This window comes from Ambystoma mexicanum, chromosome 10, assembly GCF_040938575.1.
Source record: "Ambystoma mexicanum isolate Mex_15411 chromosome 10, UKY_AmexF1_1, whole genome shotgun sequence".
Lineage (NCBI taxonomy): Eukaryota > Metazoa > Chordata > Amphibia > Caudata > Ambystomatidae > Ambystoma > Ambystoma mexicanum.
Genome location: NC_090932.1, coordinates 1110540047 through 1110565921, shown reverse-complemented (window position 1 = coordinate 1110565921; position 25875 = coordinate 1110540047). Strand labels below are relative to the sequence as shown.

General features: G+C 50.1%; 1 protein-coding gene across 3 annotated transcripts in view; it reads right to left on the bottom strand.

Moving 5' to 3' along the window:
* Positions 1–25875, bottom strand: part of OGDH (oxoglutarate dehydrogenase) — a 1050082-nt gene that overhangs the window by 267981 nt on the left and 756226 nt on the right. For all 3 annotated transcript variants that reach the window (XM_069618964.1, XM_069618966.1, XM_069618965.1), the window contains exon 11: positions 18546–18725. In XM_069618964.1, the coding sequence (XP_069475065.1) occupies positions 18546–18725 (180 nt within the window). The remainder of the gene's footprint in view (positions 1–18545; positions 18726–25875) is intronic.

Sequence of the window (25875 nt, the reverse complement as noted above, 5' to 3'; positions counted from 1 at the left end):
CCACCACTGCAGAGAGAACGAGGGCTGGCGAGACAACTAACGGATCGTCCCATTTTCCGCTGTCCTGACACCGCTGGCTGTTGAGCCACTCTTGCATGGGACGCATGCGCAGCCGCGCGTGGGGAACCAAGTATATACATGATGCCATCATCCCTAGCAAACCCATGGCCTTGCGTACCGTCACCTCCCGACTGGCTACATATTGAGGAATCTGAGGGAGCATGTTCTGAACCCTCTCGCTGGAGGGGAAGACAAGACAGTCTTCCGTCCGAATTAGTGCTCCCAGAAATTGTTTTACTTGGCTGGGGACTAAGCTGGATTTCTTTTCGTTTATTGAAAATCCCAGGCTGAAGAGGAGATCTACTGTTTCTTGGGTGTTCGAAAAACAAGCGTTGTATGAGTACCCTGTAATAAGCCAGTCGTCGAGGTAAGGGTAAACTGGGACTGATAGCCTGGCCAGCTGTGCTGCTGCCACTGCCAGGACTTTGGTAAACACCCCTGGTGCTGAGGCGATGCCGAAGGGGAGTACCTTGAATTGGTAGTGCCTGTCCTGGATCATGAACCTTAGATATTTCCTGTGCGCTGGCAACATTGAAATATGAAAGTATGCATCTTTCATGTCCAACGTTGCCATGAAGTCCGCTTGTTTCAGCAATGGGATCACCTCCTGCAGTGTTACCATGCAAAACTTCTGGGTTTTTATAAACTTGTTCGCTAGGCGCAGATCTAGAACAGGACGCATAGTGAGATCCTTTTTGGGTACAAGGAAGTACACTGAATAAATACCCTTGTTTGCCTGAAGAATAGGGATGGCTTCTGTGGCGTCCTTTCCCAGCAGTGCTTCCACCTCTTGGATCAGGATCGCCAGATGTTCTGGTGAAAGGTGCTGCAAGCACGGCGGTCTGAACTGTGGAGGTCGGGCAAATTCCACGCAATAACCGTGGGCGACCGTCTTTAAGACACACTGGTCGGAAGTTATCCCTTCCCATGCCTTGAGGAAAGATGTTAATCGCCACCCCGACCGAGGTGACATGGGAGGGGACCTGGACTTGGTGGTCATTTCTGACCAGAGGCTATGGTTCCTCTGGGATTGGGGACTCTGCCTCTACCTATGCCGCATTTCTGACCCCTTGAGGAGTAGTAAGTGGGGCTTCCCGATGTTTGATTTGTGTTGAAGTTACCCGTGCCGTAGTTTTGACCAGCACGGGCTTGCCCTCGAAAGGACCGCCGAGAGTTATTACCCCCCTGAGAGGAGGGTTTCTGTGTGATTTGGTGCAGAGACATAGTGTTGCGCTCCTTCTTGGCTGTCTCCAACGCTTCATCCACTGCTTTCCCGAAGGTGTTAGTCTCCTCAACGGGTTTATTAATGAGGGAGGCCCGAGTCTCAGGTCTAAAATCCTGATGTCCGCAGCCATGCGTGTCTTTTCAGTAGAGTCTCTTGTGCAAGAGACTTGCCTGTAGTTTCCGCAGTGTCGAGTGTGTTCTTCACCACATTCTGGTTAACCAGTCTTCCCTCCGAAATAATGGCGAGAAGCTTTGATTTGGCAGGTTCAGGAACCTCTTCCATTGGGCATCAGCATAGCTTGCTAATAGAGTAGTATTATTAGCAACCCGAATGGCGTATGCGGCTGCTGACGTGACATTTGCTCAGGTCATACAGCCGCCTAGACTGATTGTCCGGTGGTGATTCTCCCATGGCAAGGGGGTACCCCTGCTCTCTTTCGAGTGGTAGTCACTACCAGCGAGTCTGGGATGGCGTGCCCTTTGATATATATAAAGGGTTGGAAGGAGCAGGTCGAGATAATTTTTCGACTCTCGGGTTCACTGCCTGTGTCTGGGCAGGTGAGACCACCAACTCGCCAGAGGTTTTTCCTTAATATCCTCCACACAATCCTGCTCAGGTACCGCCTCTTGAGTGGCAATTTTGAAGCATTCAGCTGCTTTCTTCAACATGGAGTTGAATGCCATTTGGTCATCCACAGGGGAGGCCTGGCAAGCCGGGGTGGACAGAGGAGCGTCTAGGCACAAAACATCAGAGTCCTGATCTTGCTGTGTCCAAGGGTCTTGACCTTCCTGCTGGGTTTCTTCCCAGTTGTCCATAGTATCCTGTTGATCTTCCTCATAGTTTGAGAAAAGAAGCCTCTACTTCATTTTAGATGTCTCTATATGCGTCCATCTGGACTACGTCTTCTGGTTAGAAAACATGAAACTGATCTTCCTGAATTTGGAGATTAGGGTCTACTCGAGCCCTTTTTGGGGGAGGATGATCAGAAGAACTGATAATCTGCTCCAGCCGATGCATACAACCCTTGAATTTTTCTGTAGTCCATTTATAGGACCCTAACAGGCCTATGCGAGGTGAAACTACATTCTCTGCACTGCGGCGTCGAAAGGAACCTCTCAGGGTGTCGGAAAGAGGCTCTCGACTACCTTCGTAAGCCTCATCGGAATCGAGAACCCAATCCGCAGAAAAATGATCCGCTTGGCCCATAACCTTAGCCGGAACTGAAGTAAGGCTCACCGCTGCTGTGATTCTTCCGATGTTTCTTTGAATAGTCGCCGGATCGTCGTAAGACAAGGCTCAGATGATTTGTCGGCAGTTGTAAAACCGTCCGCGGCACTAGAGGGCCTAGCCGTCGGTTTTCCGGGTAGAGGGCTAGCCGTAGTTTTCGGGCCTACTGAGGCCTTGGAAACCGTCGAAGCGTCGGGCTCCCGCACTTCGACGCGTGTATGTTTCGGAGTAGCGCCCTTAGTTTGATTCGATTGCCCAGTCGCAAGACACTGCTGCGGATGCAGGGAAGGCTTTGGATCTGAATGATCCGAGGGAACCGGCAAAGTTGTCGCCAGCCCCGTTGGCGCCTTCGCCTTTTTCGACGAAGGCGTCGAAATTGGCAGAGGGATTGTGTGCTTAGTGGAATGCGCTTGTACGCCCCTGTCGCCGGGTGTAGTCCCTGAAGCAAGACCATAGTCGAGCATGGAAGGGTCGGGGACGGGCGTGACAGACCTAGAAGCGTCCGCCTCAAGGTCTATAATATCCGCATTGGATGTTTGGTCAACCGAAGTACCCCGTCACTTTCAGCTGGCGTGGCGGCGGGCTCCACACGTGACATACTATACGCGGGCCACCGCTTTACACGGCGCTCCTTAAGCGTCTTGGGCCGAAGGAGTTTGCACGCTGCACACCACTTCTCGTCGTGCTCTAGGAGCAGACAGGCGTTACACGTCCTATGTTCGTCCTTCCAAGGATATCTGACCCTACACTTAGGGCAGAAGCTAAAAGGAGTCCTTTCCATAGCAAAAGGGAAGGATGACCAGACCAACAGGGAAAAGAGGGGAAAGGAGGAAAGACATACTGAACAATATGGCCACCTGACCCCACTCTCCCTACTGCATAGGTCGGCCCGACGGCCCGACCATGTGGAAAATCTGGCCGCTGGATTTTAGGCGCCGAAATCCATAGCTGTAGACGATTCCCCCGTAGTCTTCGTCGAAGATGTTCTTGTTGGGCGAAGTGACTTAACGGGGAATAAATCGACAATTCGGTAAAGATAAACAATGTCTCTAGTAAGAGCTCCACTATAAGGCGACCAGTTATCTTGGCGGAAAAAAACAATCTGAGGGACCTCGGCGCGTGAGGGATTTTGGGTACTACACACGTCACGATAAGGATAGTGTTACATACACGCCTATGCCGACGTCCCCTTTTGTCCCCGAAAGAAAAGATGCAATACTCTGCAGTTACTACTGGATGTCGGACCATATGCACAGCATGTTATTCTAAGCAGATTAACAAGCATCAGAAACCAAGGTTTTTACCTCCTTGGCCACTTTAATGAGGTTGCCGTCAATTATGAAGGAGTATTCAGTGTCTAGTTTTTTAAGGTTGGACAGGGTGCCCAGGATGATAAGTTCCGTTTTTGTCATCATTCAGGCATAAACCGTGTGTGGCCATCCATGCCTGGATGATGAGGTACACCATTCATCAAGGCCAAATCCTTGCCGTAATCCCCTGAAAGTGGGAGGAGAATCTGAATATCATCTGCATAGTTTGTCTAGGCGATACCAAGATGGTCCATATCATCAAAAAGGGGCTTAGTGAATATGTTGTACAGAGTGGGTGAGACACAGGACCCCTGCGGCACTCCGCAGGTGATGGGGATTGGGTCTGCTGCTGCTGACGGGGAGAAGACCCTCATGGTTCCGTTACTAAGGAATGACTCAATCCAGGTTATAGCCTCTTTGGAAAAATGTGCTGCTGAGTCAAGATGGCTGCATAAGACCTTGTGATCCACAAGGTCGAATGCAGCTGAAAGGTCAAGGAGAAGGAGTAGGGCGGCTTACCCTCCATCGCTTAGCTCGTCGACTTGGGCCTTCAAGTCAATGAGGGCAGTTTCCATTCCATGTTGAGGACTGAAGCCAGATTGGCGTGCTCCTAAAAGGTGATGTGATTCCAGGTATTTCTAAATTTGGGTGTAGGCTACTTTGTCTAATATTTTCAAGAGGAAGGGAACTGTTGTGATTGGCCTATAATTAGTTGGTGTCAGGGGGTCTAGGGTGGGTTTTTTTTAACAGTGGGCGCACCCATGATTCTTTGAGGTTGGTGGGAATGGTGCCGGTCGTAAATGAAGCATTGATGAGCTTCGATTTGCTGCGTCCTTGACCAGTTGGGCAGGGGTCTCCTTGACAATTGGATGGTTTAAGAGATAGGATAATCTTCTCTACCTCGATGATGGAGGTTTTAGAGAAGTTGAAGCGGGCAGGTTGATAGTCAGGAGGTATGGGGAGGAGCATTGGGGGATGAAGACTTTAGAGAAGCTTGTTTGTTGGCGATTTTATCTTGGAGGGTGGTTACTTTATTAACGAGTGCATGTTGGAAGTCTGTGCACCAATTTCTATCTTTAGAGCAGGTGTCAGGCACCTGGATGGGGTTATCAAGTTCTTTAAGTATAGTGAATAATTCCTTGATATTGGAATTAGATTGAGAGATGTGGTTATCATAGGATTCGCGTTTTTCTAGGCAGATTTCTTTTTTATAAAAGGGATGAGATCGTAACTAGTTTTGACCTACTGGCTTCGGAAGGGAGTAGTCTCCAAGAAGCCTCGCAGTTTCTCTTTTCTTGACGTAGGTTCTTTTAGATGTGGTGTGTACCACTTTTCCAAATGGGTTTTAGGTTTGCTTGGTCAATTTTAAGGGGGGGCGACGGAATCTAGAGAGGATGACATAATTTTATTATACTCTTCGACCAATATGTCAGGGTCTGTATTGTCTGGGAGTGCCTTGAGGGTGGGAAGAATGACAGGGATGAGTCTTTCCGCGGTGTTCTTTTTTTTTGTTCCTGGTGAGAGTAGGTGGGACAATGGGGGCAGCTGAAGGCAGGGGTCTACTGGTGGAGAGAGTGAATGAAAGGAGTGAATGGTCAGTCCAAACTAGAGGGGAGATGGATGAAATATTCGCATTGGCAATTATGATCCGGTACCCAATCTAATATTCTCCCTTTATTATGCGTGGGCATGTTGATTCTTTGGGCCATGCCGAGTTCTAACAAGTTGTTAGCAATAGAGGCGGCATGTTTGTCTAGTGGGTCGTTGAAGCCCAGGTTAAAATCGCCGAAAGATAATTCTTGTGAGGTGTTTTTGAGGTTGTTAGATAATATGGTGCAGAGATCTTCCTCAAACGTACGGATGGAACCGTGGGGGGTGGGGGGGACACTCTATATATCAGGTGGATAGTGAGGGACTGTGAGATAATTAGTGGTAGTTTGATTGAGAAGGTTTTGCACGATTGGAAATCATGAGGTAGAGTCAGTCTCAGAGAGGGTAGATTTGGCGATGCCTCTGCCTCTTGTCTCTTGTCTATCCTGTTTTAGGATCGTGTAGCCGTCCGGTACAGCTAGTATGAGTATGGGTCCTGCTGCTACATACAACCAAGTCTCGCTAATGGCGAGAAAGTCCTTCTTGAGAGAAGGCTACATTACATAGGTTACAAAGTGCTTACCTGTTTGGTTGTAGTGTAATTGTATTGTTCCTGACAGAATAACTTATACAGTGGCCAGGTTCACTTGTAACAAGTGTTGATATTACTGTATTAGTCCCGAGACTGGATAAGTGTAAACGTTTACCAATAGGGTCTGCTTACCTTGAATTACATACGGTCATTCTAAAAGTCTACTTACATGGTTTTACTCACCATGAATAGCATACTGCCGTTCTAAATGTGTAACTATGTTTTACTCGCCTTGAATTGCCTACTGCTATTCTAAATAAGCTTTATACTTTTGTTTGCATACCGTAAGTATTGTGTTGTTTTTTGTATAATGGTGTTTATGAATGATAATAGTATTTAGCTTTCTTAAGAATTCTCTTTGCCTGTGTATATATAAAAGAAACCAATCTCTTTACAATACACCAGTGGATCAGTGTTTCTTTGGACCATATGTATGCTGCAAGGTATTTGGACCCATCTACAGCCATCTGTCCATCTTAAGATAAGCCTGGCAGCTCTGTCATTGCTACCATTATACCAGGTGGTACAGGTTTAACTTAAGAGTTGGAGCTTCTGTATTGCCCAAGGTATCTAACAATAAAATAAAAGGCCAGATGTATGTTTGTCCATGTATGTCTGTCCGATGCAGTAGCTTCAACCGTTGTCACTGCTAGAGGGAGCTGTTGGGTTAGGATATATAGTGGTTGTTACGGAGAATTCTCAGAAATGTGTTAATTCCCTTATACCTTAGAGACCCCCAGCTCTTTTTGCTGGACTTTAGGACTTTATCTCTCATGTAATTTTAATGCGATTTATTCTCTGTTTCTCTTTGGACTTTGGAGTCTGGCAAACTCCATAGGCATCATCTTACATTGTGTCACACATCACCTTCAGTGCAGTGGCACAGGGAAGTCTTCCAGATTTCCCTAAGGTCTAAATACCTTCTCTTGGTGAAACTACTGTTTCCAAGAGCAGTGAAGTGAAATTGACTTTACTTAAATTTTGTAACTTTCTAGACCCAGCACAAACTATCATACAATAGGGTGCTGGAGGGGTTACTGTTAGGGAGAATTCTCTGTTTAGGCTGAATTTCCCTACCTAGTGAGTCCCCCAGCAGCTTTGCTGGATTTCTGGGGTTTATTTTTTTCTCCTGCCAAGAGTGAGACTCTTTTACCCTCACTCTTGGACATGTTGAACTGTGTTATCTTGGACAAACCTCGTGTTGAATGGGCTATGGGGTCTTTTACTCCATAGGGCCTCATGTATTTTTGTGATGTGGGTTACACAGCACCCTCTGTGCCGTGACCCAGGGGTGTCCTAGGGACTCCCCAACATAGACTCCATACCCTGGGACTGACTACTGTCTCCCAGGGCATGTAAAGTCACCAAAGACTTTGCTAGTCTTGAATCCTGAACAGAACCAGTACAAACCATCATATTGTGGACGTACTGGCTGGGGCAATTCGATTGCCCCAGGGTCTGTTAGTCGAGGGGGCACGTCTCCGTCCCCCCTGATCGAGTTTTGGCTGGTGGCAGTGGAAACTACGTTTTATATTCGACCGCGAATATTTTCCTATGGGATTTCCCATTGTTTTAGGCTAACACATTTAATTATTTATTTACGGTAGCCTTAAACATACCGCCGGTTTATATATTTATTTTTATAACTCCGGTTGGGACTTTTTGCCAAAACTTGATTCTAAAATGGCGTTGGTGTTCGCCTCTGTAACTCTGACCCAAAGTGGAGCCCTTTGTTCCACTTTTGGCGGGCTTCTCCACAGAAGCCCTCCAAAGTGGTGCCACTCTGTCTGGGGTACTTAGGAGGGGTGGAGGGGGATTTAGGCACCCTGGACTGAGTTACCTTGGTAACTCAAGTCGCACTCCGTCCTGATTGGCCCAAGTGGTGAGCCGCCCGGCTCACCACTTAGCATGTTTGAGTGACAGCTAGGCTGGGTGAATGGGGGTTTGCTGCATAAAAGCAGGGCTTTGGGGACTGGAACTTCAGAAGTCGCCACAGGACCAAGAATCCGACGAGGGAAGAGCTGAGCCGACCTGCTTCGACGACACCACCCGGTGGAGCCCTGCTGAACCGTCTCACCACTTTTCCCGACGACCGAGGAGAACTCTTAACAGAGTGGCTCCTTCCCTTGACTGGTGGGGACAACCAGTTTTCGCCTTCTTTTCGCTTCTCGAGGTATCTCGTGGCCGCCTTGCCAGTGCCAAGCACCCCGGCAACCGGAACCCCACCACTTTTACCCCAACCACGAAAGTCGGTACAACCCTTCAACCGGAGGACTCCGCGGCTGGTTTCTTCCCGGGCAGTGCAACGACCCTCTTCTTCTGCTCTTCAGCGAGAACTTCTTCTCCCCTGACCGACGTCGAGCCCTGCTGCCACTGCCTGGAACAACTGCCACCGCTGGAGGATCCTTTCCGCTTAAGGTACCGTGTTCCGCCTGGCTTCCCTTGCTACCGACTGTACGGGGTAGATTTAGCCCCCGGCTTTCGAACCTGGGAGTGCCTGGGACACCCTGGCTAAACTTTCTAAGCCACTCTACACTCTTTCTAACTCTTTGCAAGACTTTGAATCCCTAATAACAGTGTGATCTTGGGCACATTTTCGCTCCGGCTACTCTAAGAGTGGGCCCTGCCTAGTGACTTTTGCTCACCTGTGACTTTGTGCTTCTTTGAGCCTATTGCAAGTGTTCTGGATCTTAGAGTGGTGTGTTTAACCCATTTCTGTTTCTTTTTACCCCTTTCCTTAACCTACTAGAGTGTCATCTAACGTTAAGCGCTCACCTCTGTTTTAATTATGTGGTGTTAACTTAGAGTTGTCTAGATAGGAGTAAGGGTTGAAACTGCTTTCATCATAACTGTGTTTGAAGTGTTTTTACTATACTTTGCTAGAGTGTTCTCAACTTATGTGTGTTTTATAAATAAATAACTATATACTTTTGAAACCAAGCTCTGGTCAGTGTTTGCTTGTGCTATTGTGTCTGAGGACATATTGTGTATACTTTGCATACTGCCTAACTCTTCTTGAGGGAAGTCTGACTGCTCAGCCACAGCTACCAGGTAAATCTGGGTGGTACAGACTGCTACCAAGTGGGTTTACTGCTATACCTGTAGTCTTAAATCTTTTGCAGTGTTCCCCAAGGGAACTGCACAGGTTTCTGCCTAACAGTTACTTAGTATCCCCTTTGTCTAGTTTCTCATGTAACATGTTTATGTTACCCTTTCTACCATTGTGTGTTTTAACCCCGTGCTGCATTCGCAGCTGCAGTAAGGCACCCATGGGTCCCCATGTTGCCAAAATGGTCCCGGTCTTCTTTTTTTGCCATTTCTAGGTTGGAAAGGTCCTTCTAGAGAATTATTCTGCGTGCCAAACCATGTTTGGTCCCTTTGTTTGTTTGGTCTTTGGCGTTATTCACGAGTGAAGCCAGCCACCAGTTCCAGTATGTCTGGCAGGGGCAGGAAGGTGCACGAAACTCCCTGTGCTTAATCCCCTTGGTTACAGGAATGCACCCAAAGGTGATTGGCCGGATGGCTGTCCGGCAAGGACAGTCACCCTGCTGTGTGATTGACAGCTAGGCTGGAATGAATGGGAGAAGGAACAAGTTACTTACCTGTAACTGTTGTTCTACAGCATGGGTCTGGCATGGATTCACATGCTCATGAATATTCCCCGTCGTCAGGCTGGGAATCCTCGGTAAAGAAAAAACCAGTATCAGTTTCGTTTCTGATCTGTCTTTCGTAGTAATAACCAATCACTGGTCTCTGCGTCATACTGACCACAGCCAATGACTGCCCTCTACCTAAGCACCGCCTCTGGCAGCCATCTTCAGATTTGGAAGCACGTGAGGTGGCAGTATGACCAAGTGAAGAGCCGCAGAGGGTTAGGCGGGAGGGTTCGCATGTGAATCCATGCCAGACCCATGCTGGAGAACAACAGTTACAGGTAAGTAACTTGTTCCTTCTCCAGCATGGGGTCTGGCATGGATTCACATGCTCATGAATAAAGAATACATAGCAGTACACACATGCACAACCACGGGAGGTGGCAAAGGCTCAACATTAAGCATTGCATCAAACTCAACATTAAGCATCTTACCTCCCCACCAGGCTCACCTCAGGCGAACAGGTTGCGCAGCACTGCTTGGCCGACCCTGGACTCCTCCCTGGAATCCCGATCGACGCAGTAGAACTTCGTGAAGGTGTGCGTCGACCTCCACGTAGCAGCCCTGCATATGTCCAGTAGGGGCACACCAGAAAGGAACGCCGTGGTAGCTGCGATCGCTCTGGTGGAATGGGCTCTCGGACGGCCAGGCAGCGGTCGGTTTGCCAACCGATGACAGTACATGATACAGCCGGAGAGCCATCTGGAAATGGAAGCCTTCGAGAGAGCCTTCCCCTGAATGACAGGTCCAAAGTTCACAAAGAGTTGTGACGTCTTCCGAAAAAACTTCGTGCGGTCCACGTAGAACTTCAGCGCTCTAGCCACATCCAGCGAGTGCAAAGTCCTCTCAGCCGGCGACAAAGGCGACGGGAAGAATACAGGCAACACCAAGGGTTCGTTGAGGTGGAAGTCCGACGGTACCTTGGGCATGAAGGAGGGGTGCGTCCTGAGCACTACCCTCGTGTCGTGAAAAGTCAAGTACGGGGCCTTGCAGGAAAGGGCCTGGATCTCTCCCACCCGTCGTGCGGAGGTGATGGCCACAAGAAACGCTGTTTTCCACGACAGAAACTTCAACGGGGCCGAGTGCAGAGGCTCGAACGGAGGTCCCATGAGCTTGGTCAGCACCACGTTGAGCTTCCACGCCGGGGCCGGAGCCTTCACCGGCGGGAACGATCTAAACAGTCCCTTCATGAACTCTTTCACCAGACGAAGAGACCACAAGGACGTCCGCCCCGTGGTTCTGGTGTATCGGGAGATCGCAGCAAGATGAATCTTGATGGACGCGTGTGCCAGTCCAGCTTTGGCCAGCGTCAGCAGGTACGGCAGTACTTGGGGAGCCGTAATCCGTAGAGGGTTAATCTTCTGTGCGTGGCACCAGACAGAGAACCTCTTCCATTTGTGTCCGTAGCATTTAAGAGTTGAGGACGCCCTGGCCTTTGCAAGAACCTCTCTGCAGTCGGCCGGTATGTCGTATCCTCCAAACTCTAGCGCTGCAGGAGCCAGGCCTGCAAGTTCAGCGATTTCGGGTCGTGGTGGAGGATGGCGCCTCCTTCCCTGGAGAGCAGATCCGCGTCCACCGGCAGCTTGATTGGCGGGGACGCTGACAAGTCCAGAAGGTCCTGGAACCATATCTGCCTCGGCCATGCAGGTGCGACGAGGATCATCCTGCACCGTGACCTCTTGAGCTGGTTGACGAGCCGGATTAGCAGTGGCAAAGGAGGGAACGCGTAGAGGAACAGGCCCTCCCAGGGGAACGAGAAAGCATCGCCCATGCTCCTCGCCTGGGGAAACCTGCTGGTGAACCTCCGGCACTTGGAGTTCGTCGCCGTCGCGAACAGGTCGATCTGGGGTGTGCCCCACCGTCGGAAGAGGCGATCCACTAGATCCTGCCGTAGTTCCCACTCGTGGCACGAGCGCAGCTCCCTGCTGAGTGAGTCGGCGATGGTGTTTTTTATCCCTGCCAGATGAAACGGCACCAGAAACATCCCTTGGGCGACTGCCCAATGCCACAGGTCCTGCGCCTCCTTGGACAGTGCTGGGGACCTGGTTCCGCCCTGTTTCCTGATGTAAAACATGGTGGTGTTGTCGGTGAAGATCCTCACCACCTTGCCCTTGAGGGACGGAAGGAAGGACCTGAGGGCCCAAAACACTGCACGGAGCGCGAGGACGTTGATATGTAAGGATTTCTCCGTCGGGAGCCAAAGGCCTCTTGCGTGCAGATTTTCGGTGTGCGCTCCCCACCCTTCCAGGGAGGCATCCGTGGTCACTGTCTCCTGGTGGGCTGGGGTCTGGAAGTCCATGCCCGCCGTCAGATGCGCGCGGGTGCCCCACCACCGGATCGCTCGTCGGAAACTCTCGTCGAGTGTGATCCTTTCCTCGAAGCTGCCCGTCGTTTGGATCCAGCGCGCGTCCAGGAACTCCTGCAACGGGCGCATCCGGAGCCTGCACATGGGAATGAGGTAGATGCAGGAAGATATCATTCCGAGGAGGGACTTGATGGACCTCACCTTGGCCGCGTTGGCCACCAACATCCGCTGCACCTTGCCCAGGATGGTCCTGGTCCTCTCCTCCGACGGGGAGGCTAGAAGGGACACTGTGTTGAGCCTTGCTTCCAGAAACAGAGCGTCTTGCGCGGGTACCAGGTGGGATTTGGCGTAGTTCACGGAGAATCCCAGGTCCGTGAGAAGTTGGACGGTCCTTGCCGTGTGAACCACGGCGAGCTCCCTTGTCTTGGCTCGGATGAGCCAGTCGTCCAGGTAGGGGTAGACGTGGATCCCTTCGTGGCGCAGCTGCGCCGCCACCGGTGCGAGGCACTTGGTGAACACCCTGGGTGCCGACCGTAGTCCGAAGGGGAGGGCTTTGAACTGGTAATGACGCCCTTGGACCACAAACCTGAGGAATTTTCGGTGCCCCTTTAGGATGGGAATATGGAAGTAGGCATCCTCCAAATCCAACGACGACAGGAAGTCTCCTTCCTCCAGCTGACCCAGGACGTGCTGGAGGGTGACCATCCGGAACTTTTGCGCCTTGATGAACTTGTTCAGACGTCGCAGGTCTAGGATGGGGCGCCATCCCCCCGTCTTCTTGTTCACGAGGAAGTATCTCGAGTAAACTCCGGAGCCCCGAAGCCTCTTTGGGACGAGTTCGATGGCGCCCTTCCTGAGCATCGCCTTTACCTCCAGGAGAAGTTGAGGGACGTGAAGTTCTTTCCTGGCCACGGGGGGACGCGCGGACACTTTCTTTGAAACTCGAGCGCGTAACCCCGGGCCAAGGCGTCCAGCACCCAACGGTCAGTGGAGATGGACTCCCACACGCTGACGAAGCTCGCCAGCCGGCCTCCCACCGGGGTGCTTCGGTGGGGGCCCGACCCCACGGCCGGTTCAATCCTGCTTCGACGAGGCTTTGCCGCCTTGTCCTTGGCGACGACGGCGGGGTCCGCCAGACTTGCCTCGTCCTCTGTAGGCCTCCTGAGACGACGTGCGGGCCGCTTGACGGTAGGAGGAGAAACCGCCGCCGGAACCTTTGGAGGCGCCCTTGCCTCCGCTGCTCCGAAAGGGCGTCCGTCGTTGTTGCAGAACTCCAAGGGCCCGGGCCGTCTCGGTGTCCGCTTTAATGGCCTGAAGGGAATCGTCCACTGTTTTCCCAAACAGGTTGTTCCCATCGAAGGGCATGTCCAGGACTCTGGTCTGAACGTCTTGACGGAAGTCCGTAGCCTTGAGCCATCCACGCCGCCTAAGGCAAACGCCGTTGCCCAACTGGCGGAACCCAGTGTCGGCGATGTCCGTCGCAACGGTAATGGCGTGGTCCGAAGCCACCTCACCTTCCTGCAGGATCTCCAGGGCCTCTGCCCTCTTGTCGTCCGGCAAGAAGTCCAGCAGGGGAGCCAGTTTGTACCAGAGCTCCCTGTCGTATCGGGCCACGATAGCCAAGGCGTTGGCAGCTTTAATCGTCGTCGCTGCAGATGAGATGACTCTGCGTCCCATAGCGTCCAATTTCTTTCCCTCGCCGTCCGGTGGGGAAGTCGATGTGGAGGCCGCACCCCCCCCGCTTTTTTCCTGACCGCCGCGGAGACGACGGAGTCCGGGGTAGGCTGCGCCCGGAGGCACAGGGGGGCCGTGTCCGGGACCCGGTACTTTTTCTCGTACCGGTCTCTTCTAGCTGGCGTCGTGGAAGGGTTCTTGAGGAGGGTGAGGCCCTCTTCCCAAATGTCGTCCAATAGAGGCACTGCGAGGACCGTCTTCCTCTTGGCCTCGCGCCGCTGATAAAGGAAACCTTCCTTCTTCTCCTCAGGGCAGAGTTGGAAAAGCTCGGATGCCCTGGCGATCATGGAGTGGAACGATCCAATCTTGTCGGGCGGAGAAGCCCTGGTGGGAGGCGACGACGGTACATCCTCGTCGTATACCTCGTCGTCCGTACCCGTCGCTGCCGTGTCAGTCCCCGTATCATCCCCTCGGGTGGACGGGGAGGAGGGCTGGAAGGGGCGCGACGGCTGAAAAGGAGGGGGAGGGTGGATCCTTCCTTTCTTGGTAGGGGGATCCCCAGAAGGTCCCGGTTCTGGGTCCCCCGACGGGAGAGGTTCCGTCGGCAACGGTAGTCTCGTCCTTATCTCTGAGCATAAGGACTGTATAGCCAACAAAATGGCCGCCGAGCTGTCTCGCGGCACTGGCAGAGGGGAATCCGACGGGCGATCAGGGGCCCCGTCGGTACCCTCGACGATGTCGTCGTCACCTGCGTCAGGATCCATCCCGACGGGCCGGTCTTCTTCCACGCCGAGGCCGTGGCTTAAGACTTCGACCAGCTCCTCCTCCGAGGTTGAGGCCGAATCTACGACGACGCCCTGCCCCCCCTTTTTCTTCCCCACGGGGGATTTCACGGGGGTCCTATCGATGGGCACAAAAGAGGACCCCCTCCGAGGTGGCAGGGAGACTCTGAGCCCCGAGGTCGCCACCACTGGCGTAGCCTCCACAGGCTGAGCCAGGGCCGCCGCGACAGACTCGATAGAGGGCTTGGCCGGATGGATTAAGGCCTTCATCACCTTAGGTGCGCTCACCGCCTTATCCTTGAGGGGGGGGGAAAGTGCCTCGCTCCCCCTCCGCCTTCGAGCTCGACCGGGGCCTCTCTAGGAGCCTCGCCGGGTGCTCGGCCTTCCTCTTACCCGACCCAGAGCGTTGGCTCGTGGTTGATGGTGCCGGGGAGGGTGCGCCCAGCCTGGCGCCCGTAGAGCCCGACCGTTCGGCGCTCCCGGTGCCAGCGGACTCGCGGTGCTTGGCCTTATGTTGGACCCCCGTCGCCGGGGCGTCCTCAAAGGTCTTAGAAGACCGCTCGGATTTCTTCCTCTTCTTCTCGCCGGACAGGCTCTTCCCTTCCAGCCAGTTGGCGAGACGTTGATGGCGGTCCTTCATGGTCCGCTCCGACATGTTGCCGCAAAACGCACAGTCCTTCTCCACGTGCGTCTTGTCCTCATGTAGGCAGTAAAGGCAAAAAGAGTGTTCGTCCTCCTTGAAGACGTTCTGCAGCTGGCATCCAGGGCAGACCCTGAACAGCTTTCCGGGCGTCGAGCTTCCCTTCTCCTGGGCCATGACCGGGCCTGAGAAACTTCTGGAGTCCTCCAAAAGCGTGGCTCGACGAGATCTTCACCCTTGAGGGGCGCAGACGAATCCGACATGGGCCCCCGTTGATCGGATGGAGAGTCGGTGGAGCTTGAGGCTCTTTTGACCGAAAAAACGAAGTTTTTGAGAAAAACGTGAAAAAAAATAGCACTAACGCTCGAGAGCAATAGCACGAGGATCCCAACACATGAACGTGCGGTAAAAATCTGAAGATGGCTGCCAGAGGCGGTGCTTAGGTAGAGGGCAGTCATTGGCTGTGGTCAGTATGACGCAGAGACCAGTGATTGGTTATTACTACGAAAGACAGATCAGAAACGAAACTGATACTGGTTTTTTCTTTACCGAGGTTTCCCAGCCTGACGACGGGGAATATTCATGAGCATGTGAATCCATGCCAGACCTCATGCTGGAGAAACCTGCATGAAAGGCAAGCTTTTTGGCTTGGAAGGCAGAGTCGACCACTGGACGAAGAAATCAGAAGAACTTGTAAGAAACGTCTGCTGCAACTCCTGGACCGTTGGTTTGCCCGGTGAATCCCTGCTGCTGTCCTGAAGCTTCAAATTCACCTCGACTAGAGAAGCCCTGCAAGGACGACTTCTCCCTTTGAGTTGGTAGGACCAATCAACTCCAAAGTAAGCCCGTGTCTGGACATCCTCTCGAAGCTGGTTGTATTTCCACTGTGGCTGCTGCTGGAACTGAAGTGCCAGGGAAAGGAACACCAGATTGTGTGCGTTGCTTTTAAGTCATACCCGAGCGCTAGGAAGATCCTTCTGACTTCCCCGATGCAGGACTGACCAAGCCTGTGCCAACTCAGAGTACTGGACCCCAGATGCGTGGAAAGTCTGAAGTGGTATCCGAGAACTGCAGTGTTGCCATTTGCTGTGAGACGCGAGGAGCTGAAATACTGAAGGACCGCTGAATTGAAGTTTGCTCATTGCTGCCGCTGACCGTCCCATTGCAGAGCAGGAGTCCCCAGATGTCCTCCCTCTTGTCCCCACAACAGAGGGTCAGGAACAACTGGATCTGCAGAGTTGTACAGGAACAGAAGCCAGCTGGAACCATTTCTTCTAACCAGAGGAACTGTAAAGTCTAAGAGAACTTACTTCTTGGTGTGTAGCCTTGCTTGCTCTCAGTTGAGACCTGTCTGGTTTACCTTTCAGAGTTGCTCAAGTTTTGGCCTCACAAGCCTCCCAACTTGTGGCCCTTCAAGTGTTCCATTTTCAACAAACATTTCTACAAACATTGTCCAAGACGTTTTACCTACCTACAAAGAAGAGCTTCAGCTCCCCTTGACATTGTGCAATTAACATTGCTGTCCTGGCTCCCTGAGTGACTCCTCTTACCTCGACTCTCTGCTTTATCTTTTCCCAGGAAAGGATTAATTTACTGACCATTGGAAGGTTTCAAAAATACTTAACCGTTTACAAATTATTTATTAAGCTTTGTTTTATTCCTCTATTCTATCTTTCACACCAAACTCGGTATTGCTCTAACTGTACCAGTGTTGAATCAATGTCCACAGTGTCCTAGCTATTTAAGTCACCTGAGGGTGTAAGTAGTGTCTGTGTGCCATCCCCAATGGGTATCATCTGATTTACAGTAACAAAGAGTGTGTTTTCACGTGTATTTTAATTGTTACATATATATTGCTCCCTTCTGACGAAGGTTTATACAGCTGACTGAAATAAATTAATAATTGTTTTATCAAGAAACCTTGAGTGTAAGTGTTTATTTGTATAACTGTACTGTGAAACTGTGTCACACCATTACTGCTCACATTGACCGCTCTTGCGATAAGCCTGGCTGCTCAGCCACACTACCAACCTGTGTAGTTCAGACTAATACCAAAGGTTGGGTTCCCTATTGCCAGGAAGTCAAGGTTATTTTATTGCACCCAGAGGGTACTGCATACAATCTTGCCTAACAGTGGTCCTATTGTGTCAGTGAAAACCTGTACTCAGGCCCTGTACACTGGTAGTTTCATAAAGTCCCTGGATGGACTTCAGTAAAACTGTCTAAACAACCATAGCATAACTGATTATCTTTGTCCACTTGGTTTCTCTTGCACTATATTTTCCCTCCCTTCCTGTAAAGTTAAAATCTTTCACCTAAAATTACCTGCAATCTCTGAAAAAAGCTTTACCGACCTGTGAAAAACCTTGAGACTTTTCTATTGTTGCTTGTTTTACACATTTATCTTACAGTTTTTACTTCTCTGTGACTAACGATTATAACCTTTACCTTAGCCATACAAAGAGAATAGGTTTCTAAAGAAAATGTGTGAACAAGTGTTTGCTCTACATTTTATCTAAACCGTTAACCTCTGGAAAATCAGACGAGGGCTGATGTGCCACACCACACCATGGAAAACATGGTATACGGACAGGATTCCCTGTGACCCAAGTGAAGTGGATGTACCTTAGTTATGGAAATGGTGCCTATGGAATCTGGGACAGTCTTGCTATGGGATGAGATAATAGAAGCTCACAAGGTGCATACATATGTAGCTGTCTGGGTACATTCTACTCAATCTGTCAATGGCTAATGACAGAGTAATCGTGTATAGGTCAAAAATGCTAAAGACATTCTCTGTTTTCGGAATGTTGTTCTTTTTCACAGCACGTGGGCTGGAAGATTTGGGACTCAATATCTGTTATAGGAGGAGGCAGAAGATGTGTTACCTGTCCACCAATATAATGGATGATTTACGCTAGTCTAATATGTTCCATCTTTATTTGGAAAAAGGAATACATCTGGAGGGTTGGTTTACACAGGAATCACATGACAAGAGGAATATTCATTAACCATGGCAATCTGCTTGGTTACTAATCATCTGGCTTATAAAAAAAAGTCCTGGCAATCCAAACTTTTTCCATAAAGACTTATTGGTTAGCTTGTCATTCTCAACTAGCGCCAAGATACTTCAAGGAGACTATGTGCTTTATAAACCTACAAACATTAAAATAGGGAAGTACACAGAACCTATGTGCCACAAAAGTAGCCAGTAGTTTATTAACACACAATCATTAAATCACAGAATATGTACATTCACCGTGCACAATATTTTGATTTAGTTTAGAGTGCCAGAGAAAAAACATGCTTACACCAAGCCAGATACCTCTTTAGAATCCGAAACCAGTGTAGAGCAAAACAAATACGAGATAGGAAAATGAGCCAACAATTAGGTGGCTGTCGGGGAAAATGTCAAACAGGCACTTATAGTTACAGGTAGGGGAGAAAAAAATATCAGAATGGACAGGATAATCCCAGGACAACATACCAGATCAACAACCACATCCTTGTGGAAGGTGTTTCTCCATTCTGCTGCCACATTGCACACATAGACCACTGCCTCTGGATCATCTGAGTTGACATGAAAAATAGGCGCATTCACCACACGGGCAACATCAGTTGGGTAAGGAGATGAGCGGGCCATGCGTGGGTCAGTAGTAAATCCAATCTTTAGAAAAGCAGATACACCACTTATTACACAAACAGATCAAGCAAATGTTCAAAATTCGTCAATGAAAGAATACATGATTCATAACCTATTGTCATTTTTCAAGTGACTGTTGCACAATACGTTCATTAGCTATGAATTGTTTTCACGCATTGAATGTTTTTTAGACTCATATGCTTTTTTGAATTCCCAGAACAAATGACTTACGACTGGTAATTTTGAAAAAATGTTTTACTTGCATTTTAATAGAAAAACATTTTTTTTTAGCAAAGCAGAATCGAAGTACTGCTTACATCCAAGTGATCAGTATAACATTCCCTTCTAAATTAGTTAAATCAATCCCTTCTAAAAGAACCGTAGCCAAAAAACATGGGAAAAACAGAAAATAGAAAGGAAAGCGAGAGAGAAAGAAGGAGAAAACAAGCCCATTTTCCTTTACATGGTATGTAAAGGCTCCAGAAATGTAGTCAGGACAATCACATGGCATGACTTGTTCCCTGCCATCAGCAGTGACCACCATGCATGATTCTCCTCACTCTGATGGTCCAATAATAAATGTCTGAAATGTTTGGTGCGACTCTCCACAAGTGCTGGGCAAGTGGTGACCAACTGCTTCAGTGATTCCACAGTCAGAGCGTCTTTAGAGAACCAGCATTTATTGGATTCAGATAGCCCACGCATTGCTTGGATCTCGTTCGTTGGCTAGAGGTCAAGGCGAATACAGAGAAATTACTCTCGCATTTTTGTTCGATCCGGGATTGAATTAGGTATTCGCACACTACATCTAGTTTCTGTGATTCTGTTGGAATATGGGGTTCAATTTGTATTTAGCTGCTGAGTCGAAGGTGTTAATCCAGTCCAGCTCAATTTGCGTTTGATCAACATTGGGTTGGTAAGAAGGACCTTAAATGAACATCCAATCTCTTCCAGCAATGCGCACATTGACCTTACCAGTTCTGTAATATGGGAGCGTTAGAAGCTACAATCTCCTTATGTAACATTTCTAAAATTTCTGGACGCTCAGGTAGAAAACATTTCCCCAAAAAAGCGAGGCCCTTCCAGCCAACACTTAATTTTAATGATGACAGACCCAACTTGCACTGTATTGTTTGGATTGGAGTTGCTGATGGAAGACCCAAGACTTTCTTCCAAAAAAAGGCCCTCTAGTTGTGACTATACAGTTGCAGAAATGTTGGGCATGGCCTCAGATCCATATGTGATAGTTGGAACGAACTTATCTTTAAAGAAGGAAAGGACTGGGAGGATGGAGAACCGCCCAGATTTTTGATTCATATTGCGTGCTCGACTAGACAGAGCCTTGGTTCTAGCTCTTAAATGAGTGACAATCAGCACTTCAGCTGATGTATCGCTACGTTGAACACCCAAGTACTTAAAAGGCTGCAGCATATACGTTTTTAAAGTGATCGATCCAAGTGGCTTCGCTAATGGGATTCGCCTGGTCCTCATTGAGCTGTAGACCCAGTGATTTTATTAAAGTCCAAAAATCTTACCAAGGTCTTAAGCATGGTTTCCAAATCTTGTTGGTATGACGACAGTCTCAACAAATGGAGCCAATTCTTATAGCTCCTTTTTCCCTGCCAGAGGTTTTCTTGGTGGAGTGCTTCTCCCGATTTCTTGGCCACTCTGGTGAGATTTTCCACCACCTTACTAGGGTTAACAAGCTTCAGATTAAAGCTGTGAAGATGATGCCGACATGGTCGGCGTCTTTTGTTGATACTGGACAGGTAAAATTCTAGAAGGGGGTGTACTCGACCGGTGAGCCCCTAGACCTGAAGGATGCAGCAAGATTAACCATGCTGTTTTTCAGTTTTAGACCTGTATTGCCACCAGAGACTGACAGTTCCGACAACATCTTTTGCCGGATGTTCGGGACAGAGCCTGTCCATTCCATGAATAACAAACAGTGATCGCTATTCTTTGTATTATGTTGAACGAGGCAACTAATGGTAAAAACTGTCCCGAGACAAAGATATAGTCTATCACGGATGAATGGCCCACACTTTCCCAGTTCGCTTGAGGCGGCAAATCATCTTTAATGTTTCCATTTAACATATGCATGTCTTTAGTGGCCATTAGTGTGTTCCACATAATGGCTGTGGAGTTCTGAGAGGACAAGTGTGGCGTGGTATGTGCCTTGACATTACCAGAAAGACATGAGGTATTTAGGTCGCTGTATACAATCACATTTTGTGTTTGTTGGACTGTGTATGGGTCGTCTGTTAGATTGGATATATGATTAATAAATGCTTCATTAGATTTAACAGCCGGGTTCCAATAGGCATTAATTATGACCAGTTTGGCTGGAGTCGCAGAGACGAAGGCATCGTTCTCAATTTCCCAGGTAAGTAGTAATTCTTGGGACAATGGGCTCATTGAAACAGATTTGATTAAAGTCAATGGACTTCTAGACTTAATAGCTGTTAACAAGCCTGAAGTCGGGCGTCCCTTTTTGCCCTTTGTAGCGGTCCTTAGTGATGTCACAAACCCATCCAAAATATACATAGCCAGGTTTCTTGGAGACATAGCAAATCGTAGGAACCCAGGTTTATCTCACTAGGTTTTATCAGATGACTAAAACCTCGAGTATTCCATGAAGCCATTGACCGACAGGGATGTTTCTGGGTGGAATTGCAAATTCAATTCTTCGCGTTCAGTGTTGCAGGTTTGAATTGCTAGAGATCATCATGTACTGTCAATGCTCGTGACAGCCATGTCCAGGCCTGGTTTTTAATCAAGGCTGTCGGCACGGATGGTAACTGGCTAATGCTTCGTGTTTGTTGCGAGCCAGTTTGTGTTTGGAATGTGACGTTTAACCTTGGGCCAAGACCAATCTGGGCACGCCCAGTATGAAGAGGGTCCAAATACTTTAGCTCTGATTTGTCAACATTCATTTCTTTTGTGATTGTTTCGTCCACTAGGCCTTCATGCCTGCAGTTTGTGCGTGGCGACATATCACATCTGGAGGACTTACTCTCCTCTCTGATTCTTTAAGTGTCGTCAGATCAAAACCTAGCATCAACATACTTTCTGCTGCATCCAGCAGCATGCTCTTAATCACTGGAGATCTCAGATGCAAGTAGATTTGATCAGTACGCTGATCGCCCGCGAATTCGATTATTCTTAGATCTTTGATCTTTGGAGGAGAGTTGCCTCAAGTTGGGGATACAGTGAAACAAATCCAACACTGTCCTTCGATTAAGGATCAGCCTATCATCATTATCCAAAATTCTTTCAAGTTTCAACGTCTGGTATTTCGGATCTTGGAGCAAGGGGGCCTCAAATTTTCTGTTTGTGTCACTCTGTTCTTATAAATCTTCCCCGTCTGTTGGCCTATTGATGATGGCCATTAGTAGCTGTGCCCAGAGGCTGATTCTCGGCAATTTTCAATGTTCCCTGTGAAGCTGGAAGGGCTTTAGCTTGTGAAGTGGATGCCGTTCTTAGTTCTCCAGCTTTTTGTGTTAGCAGCGAGGCTGATTTTGGGTATAACCCCTGGATAGGTTCACATCAGTTGGCTCTTTGTAGGTTTGGTTGAGGAGGGATCTTTTCCTTTTTTCTTCCATAGTAAGGAAATAAGGTAGGGGGGTGGGGGCGGGAGGCGGTGGGTGGACTCACCAACAGCGGACTTGAGATGTTTTCATGTCCTATTTCGGTCGAAGGAAGGTCAAGTGGGCCTCGCGAGTCATGAGAACTAATCTGCATATCCTCAATGGAATATGTGGAGAGGTCTAGCAAGATTTGAAGTGACAGACTTGTCTCACTGGTGGCGGTCTCGCCCACAGGTGCAAGGACCTTGGGTGCAGCACACAATGGTGCGTTCTTATTCAGCCCATCCTTTACGTTTAGCAAAGATATCCTTGGTGCCGGTTTTGTGGCACCATTCTTCAGTTTCTGATGCGGAATAGATAGTGTGTTGGCTTTTATAGTTAGAGGATCTTGACACCCTGATTTGGCCAAATGTACCTTGTCCACCCTTTTGTTTTTCGTTGTAAATATGGCAAATGCTGTATTTGCTAGGTCTTCTGCTCTTATGTGCTCTTTTTGGTTGAATCAGAGGACCCTGTATAGGTCCCTGATTTTTGTGCAGAGTCAACTCCTTAACAGCTGGAGGGCTGTTGACATCTTCTGGCCCATCGTCGTTCTTCGCTCGCCCTCTCTGCATATTTAGTTGGTCAGGAGGAAAAACCATGTTGTCATTATTAGATGGATCGTGTGGCACAATGACGACATTTGGATTTCCATGTATCTGGGCTTTTACCACCAGGGCCTCGCCACCGGGAGGTAGGCTCATTTTGAGCAACGCAATGTTTGGCAACTCAGAGCCTAAGTTAGAGGTCTCAACCTGCCCTGCATTTTCGCAACCATCTCGCAACTGGGGATCTAGGCCCCTACAGCGGCCCAAAGAGGAAGCAAGGTCCGCTGGCCTCTGATGTTCATCATCGGCTGGGGGCAAGAATGGAATACTGTTCCCAGCAGTGTCGTGGCTAAGTGGTTCAGAGGTCGCTACAACTGAGTCCAAAGCAGTAAGTCTAGTGTTAGGAGTAAAGGGTCCGGTTGGCAGACAAGGAACAAGTTACTTACCTGTAACTGTTGTTCTCCAGCATGGGTCTGGCATGGATTCACATGCTCATGAATATTCCCCGTCGTCAGGCTGGGAATCCTCGGTAAAGAAAAAAACAGTATCAGTTTCGTTTCTGATCGGTCTTTCGTAGTAATAACCAATCACTGGTCTCTGCGTCATACTCACCACAGCCAATGACTGCCCTCTACCTAAGCACCGCCTCTGGCAGCCATCTTCAGATTTTGAAGCACGTGAAGTGGCAGTATGACCAAGTGAAGAGCCGCAGAGAGGTAGGCGGGAGGGTTCGCATGTGAATCCATGCCAGACCCATGCTGGAGAACAACAGTTACAGGTAAGTAACTTGTTCCTTCTCCAGCATGGGGTCTGGCATGGATTCACATGCTCATGAATAAAGAATACATAGCAGTACACACATGCACAACCACGGGAGGTGGCAAAGGCTCAACATTAAGCATTACATCAAACTCAACATTAAGCATCTTACCTCCTCACCAGGCTCACCTCAGGCGAACAGGTTGCGCAGCACTGCTTGGCCGACCCTGGACTCCTCCCTGGAATCCCGATCGACGCAGTAGAATTTCGTGAAGGTGTGCGTCGACCTCCACGTAGCAGCCCTGCATATGTCCAACAGGGGCACACCAGAAAGGAACGCCGTGGTAGCTGCGATCGCTCTGGTGGAATGGGCTCTCGGACGGCCAGGCAGCGGTCGGTTTGCCAACCGATGACAGTACATGATACAGCCGGAGAGCCATCTGGAAATGGAAGCCTTCGAGAGAGCCTTCCCCTGATTGACAGGTCCAAAGTTCACAAAGAGTTGTGACGTCTTCCGAAAACACTTTGTGCGGTCCACGTAGAACTTCAGCGCTCTAGCCACATCCAGCGAGTGCAAAGTCCTCTCAGCCGGCGACGAAGGCGACGGGAAGAAAACAGGCAACACCAAGGGTTCGTTGAGATGGAAGTCCGACGGTAGCTTGGCCATGAAGGAGGGGTGCGTCCTGAGCACTACCCTCGTGTCGTGAAAAGTCAAGTACGGGGCCTTGCAGGAAAGGGCCTGGATCTCTCCCACCCGTCGTGCGGAGGTGATGGCCACAAGAAACGCTGTTTTCCACGACAGAAACTTCAACGGGGCCGAGTGCAGAGGCTCGAACGGAGGTCCCATGAGCTTGGTCAGCACCACGTTGAGCTCCCACGTCGGGGCCGGCGCCTTCACCGGCGGGAACGATCTGAACAGTCCCTTCATGAACTCTTTCACCAGACGATGAGACCACAGGGACGTCCGGCCCGTGGTTCTGGTGTATCGGGAGATCGCAGCAAGATGAATCTTGATGGACGCGTGTGCCAGTCCAGCTTTGGCCAGCGTCAACAGGTACGGCAGTACCTGGGGAGCCGTAATCCGTAGAGGGTTAATCTTCTGTGCGTGGCACCAGACAGAGAACCTCTTCCATTTGTGTCCGTAGCATTTAAGAGTCGAGGACGCCCTGGCCTTTGCAAGAACCTCTCTGCAGTCGGCCGGTATTTCGTATCCTCCAAACTCTAGCGCTGCAGGAGCCAGGCCTGCAAGTTCAGCGATTTCGGGTCGTGGTGGAGGATGGCGCCTCCTTCCCTGGAGAGTAGATCCGCGTCCACCGGCAGCTTGATTGGCGGGGACGCTGACAAGTCCAGAAGGTCCGGGAACCATATCTGCCTCGGCCACGCAGGTGCGACGAGGATCATCCTGCACCGTGACCTCTTGAGCTGGTTGACGAGCCGGATTAGCAGTGGCAAAGGAGGGAACGCGTAGAGGAACAGGCCCTCCCAGGGGAACGAGAAAGCATCGCCCATGCTCCTCGCCTGGGGAAACCTGCTGGCGAACCTCCGGCACTTGGAGTTCGTCGCCGTCGCGAACAGGTCGATCTGGGGTGTGCCCCACCGTCGGAAGAGGCGATCCACTAGATCCTGCCGTAGTTCCCACTCGTGGCACGAGCGCAGCTCCCTGCTGAGTGAGTCGGCGATGGTGTTTTTTATCCCTGCCAGCTGAAACGGCACCAGAAACATCCTTTGGGCGACTGCCCAATGCCACAGGTCCTGCGCCTCCTTGGACAGTGCTGGGGACCTGGTTCCGCCCTGTTTCCTGATGTAAAACATGGTGGTGGTGTTGTCGGTGAAGATCCTCACCACCTTGCCCTTGAGGGACGGAAGGAAGGAAGGACCTGAGGGCCCAGAACACTGCACGGAGCTCCAGGACGTTGATATGGAGGGACTTCTCCGTCGGGAGCCAGAGGCCTCTCGCGTGCAGATTTTCGGTGTGCGCTCCCCACCCTTCCAGGGAGGCATCCGTGGTCACTGTGTCCTGGTGGTCTGGGGTTTTGAAGTCCATGCCCGCCGTCAGATGCGCGCGGGTGCCCCACCACCGGACCGCTCGGCGGAAACTCTCGTCGAGTGTGATCCTCTCCTCGAAGCCGCCCGTCGTTTGGATCCAGCGCGCATCCAGGAACTCCTGCAAAGGGCGCATCCGGAGCCTGCACATGGGAATGAGGTAGATGCAAGAAGACATCATTCCGAGGAGGGACT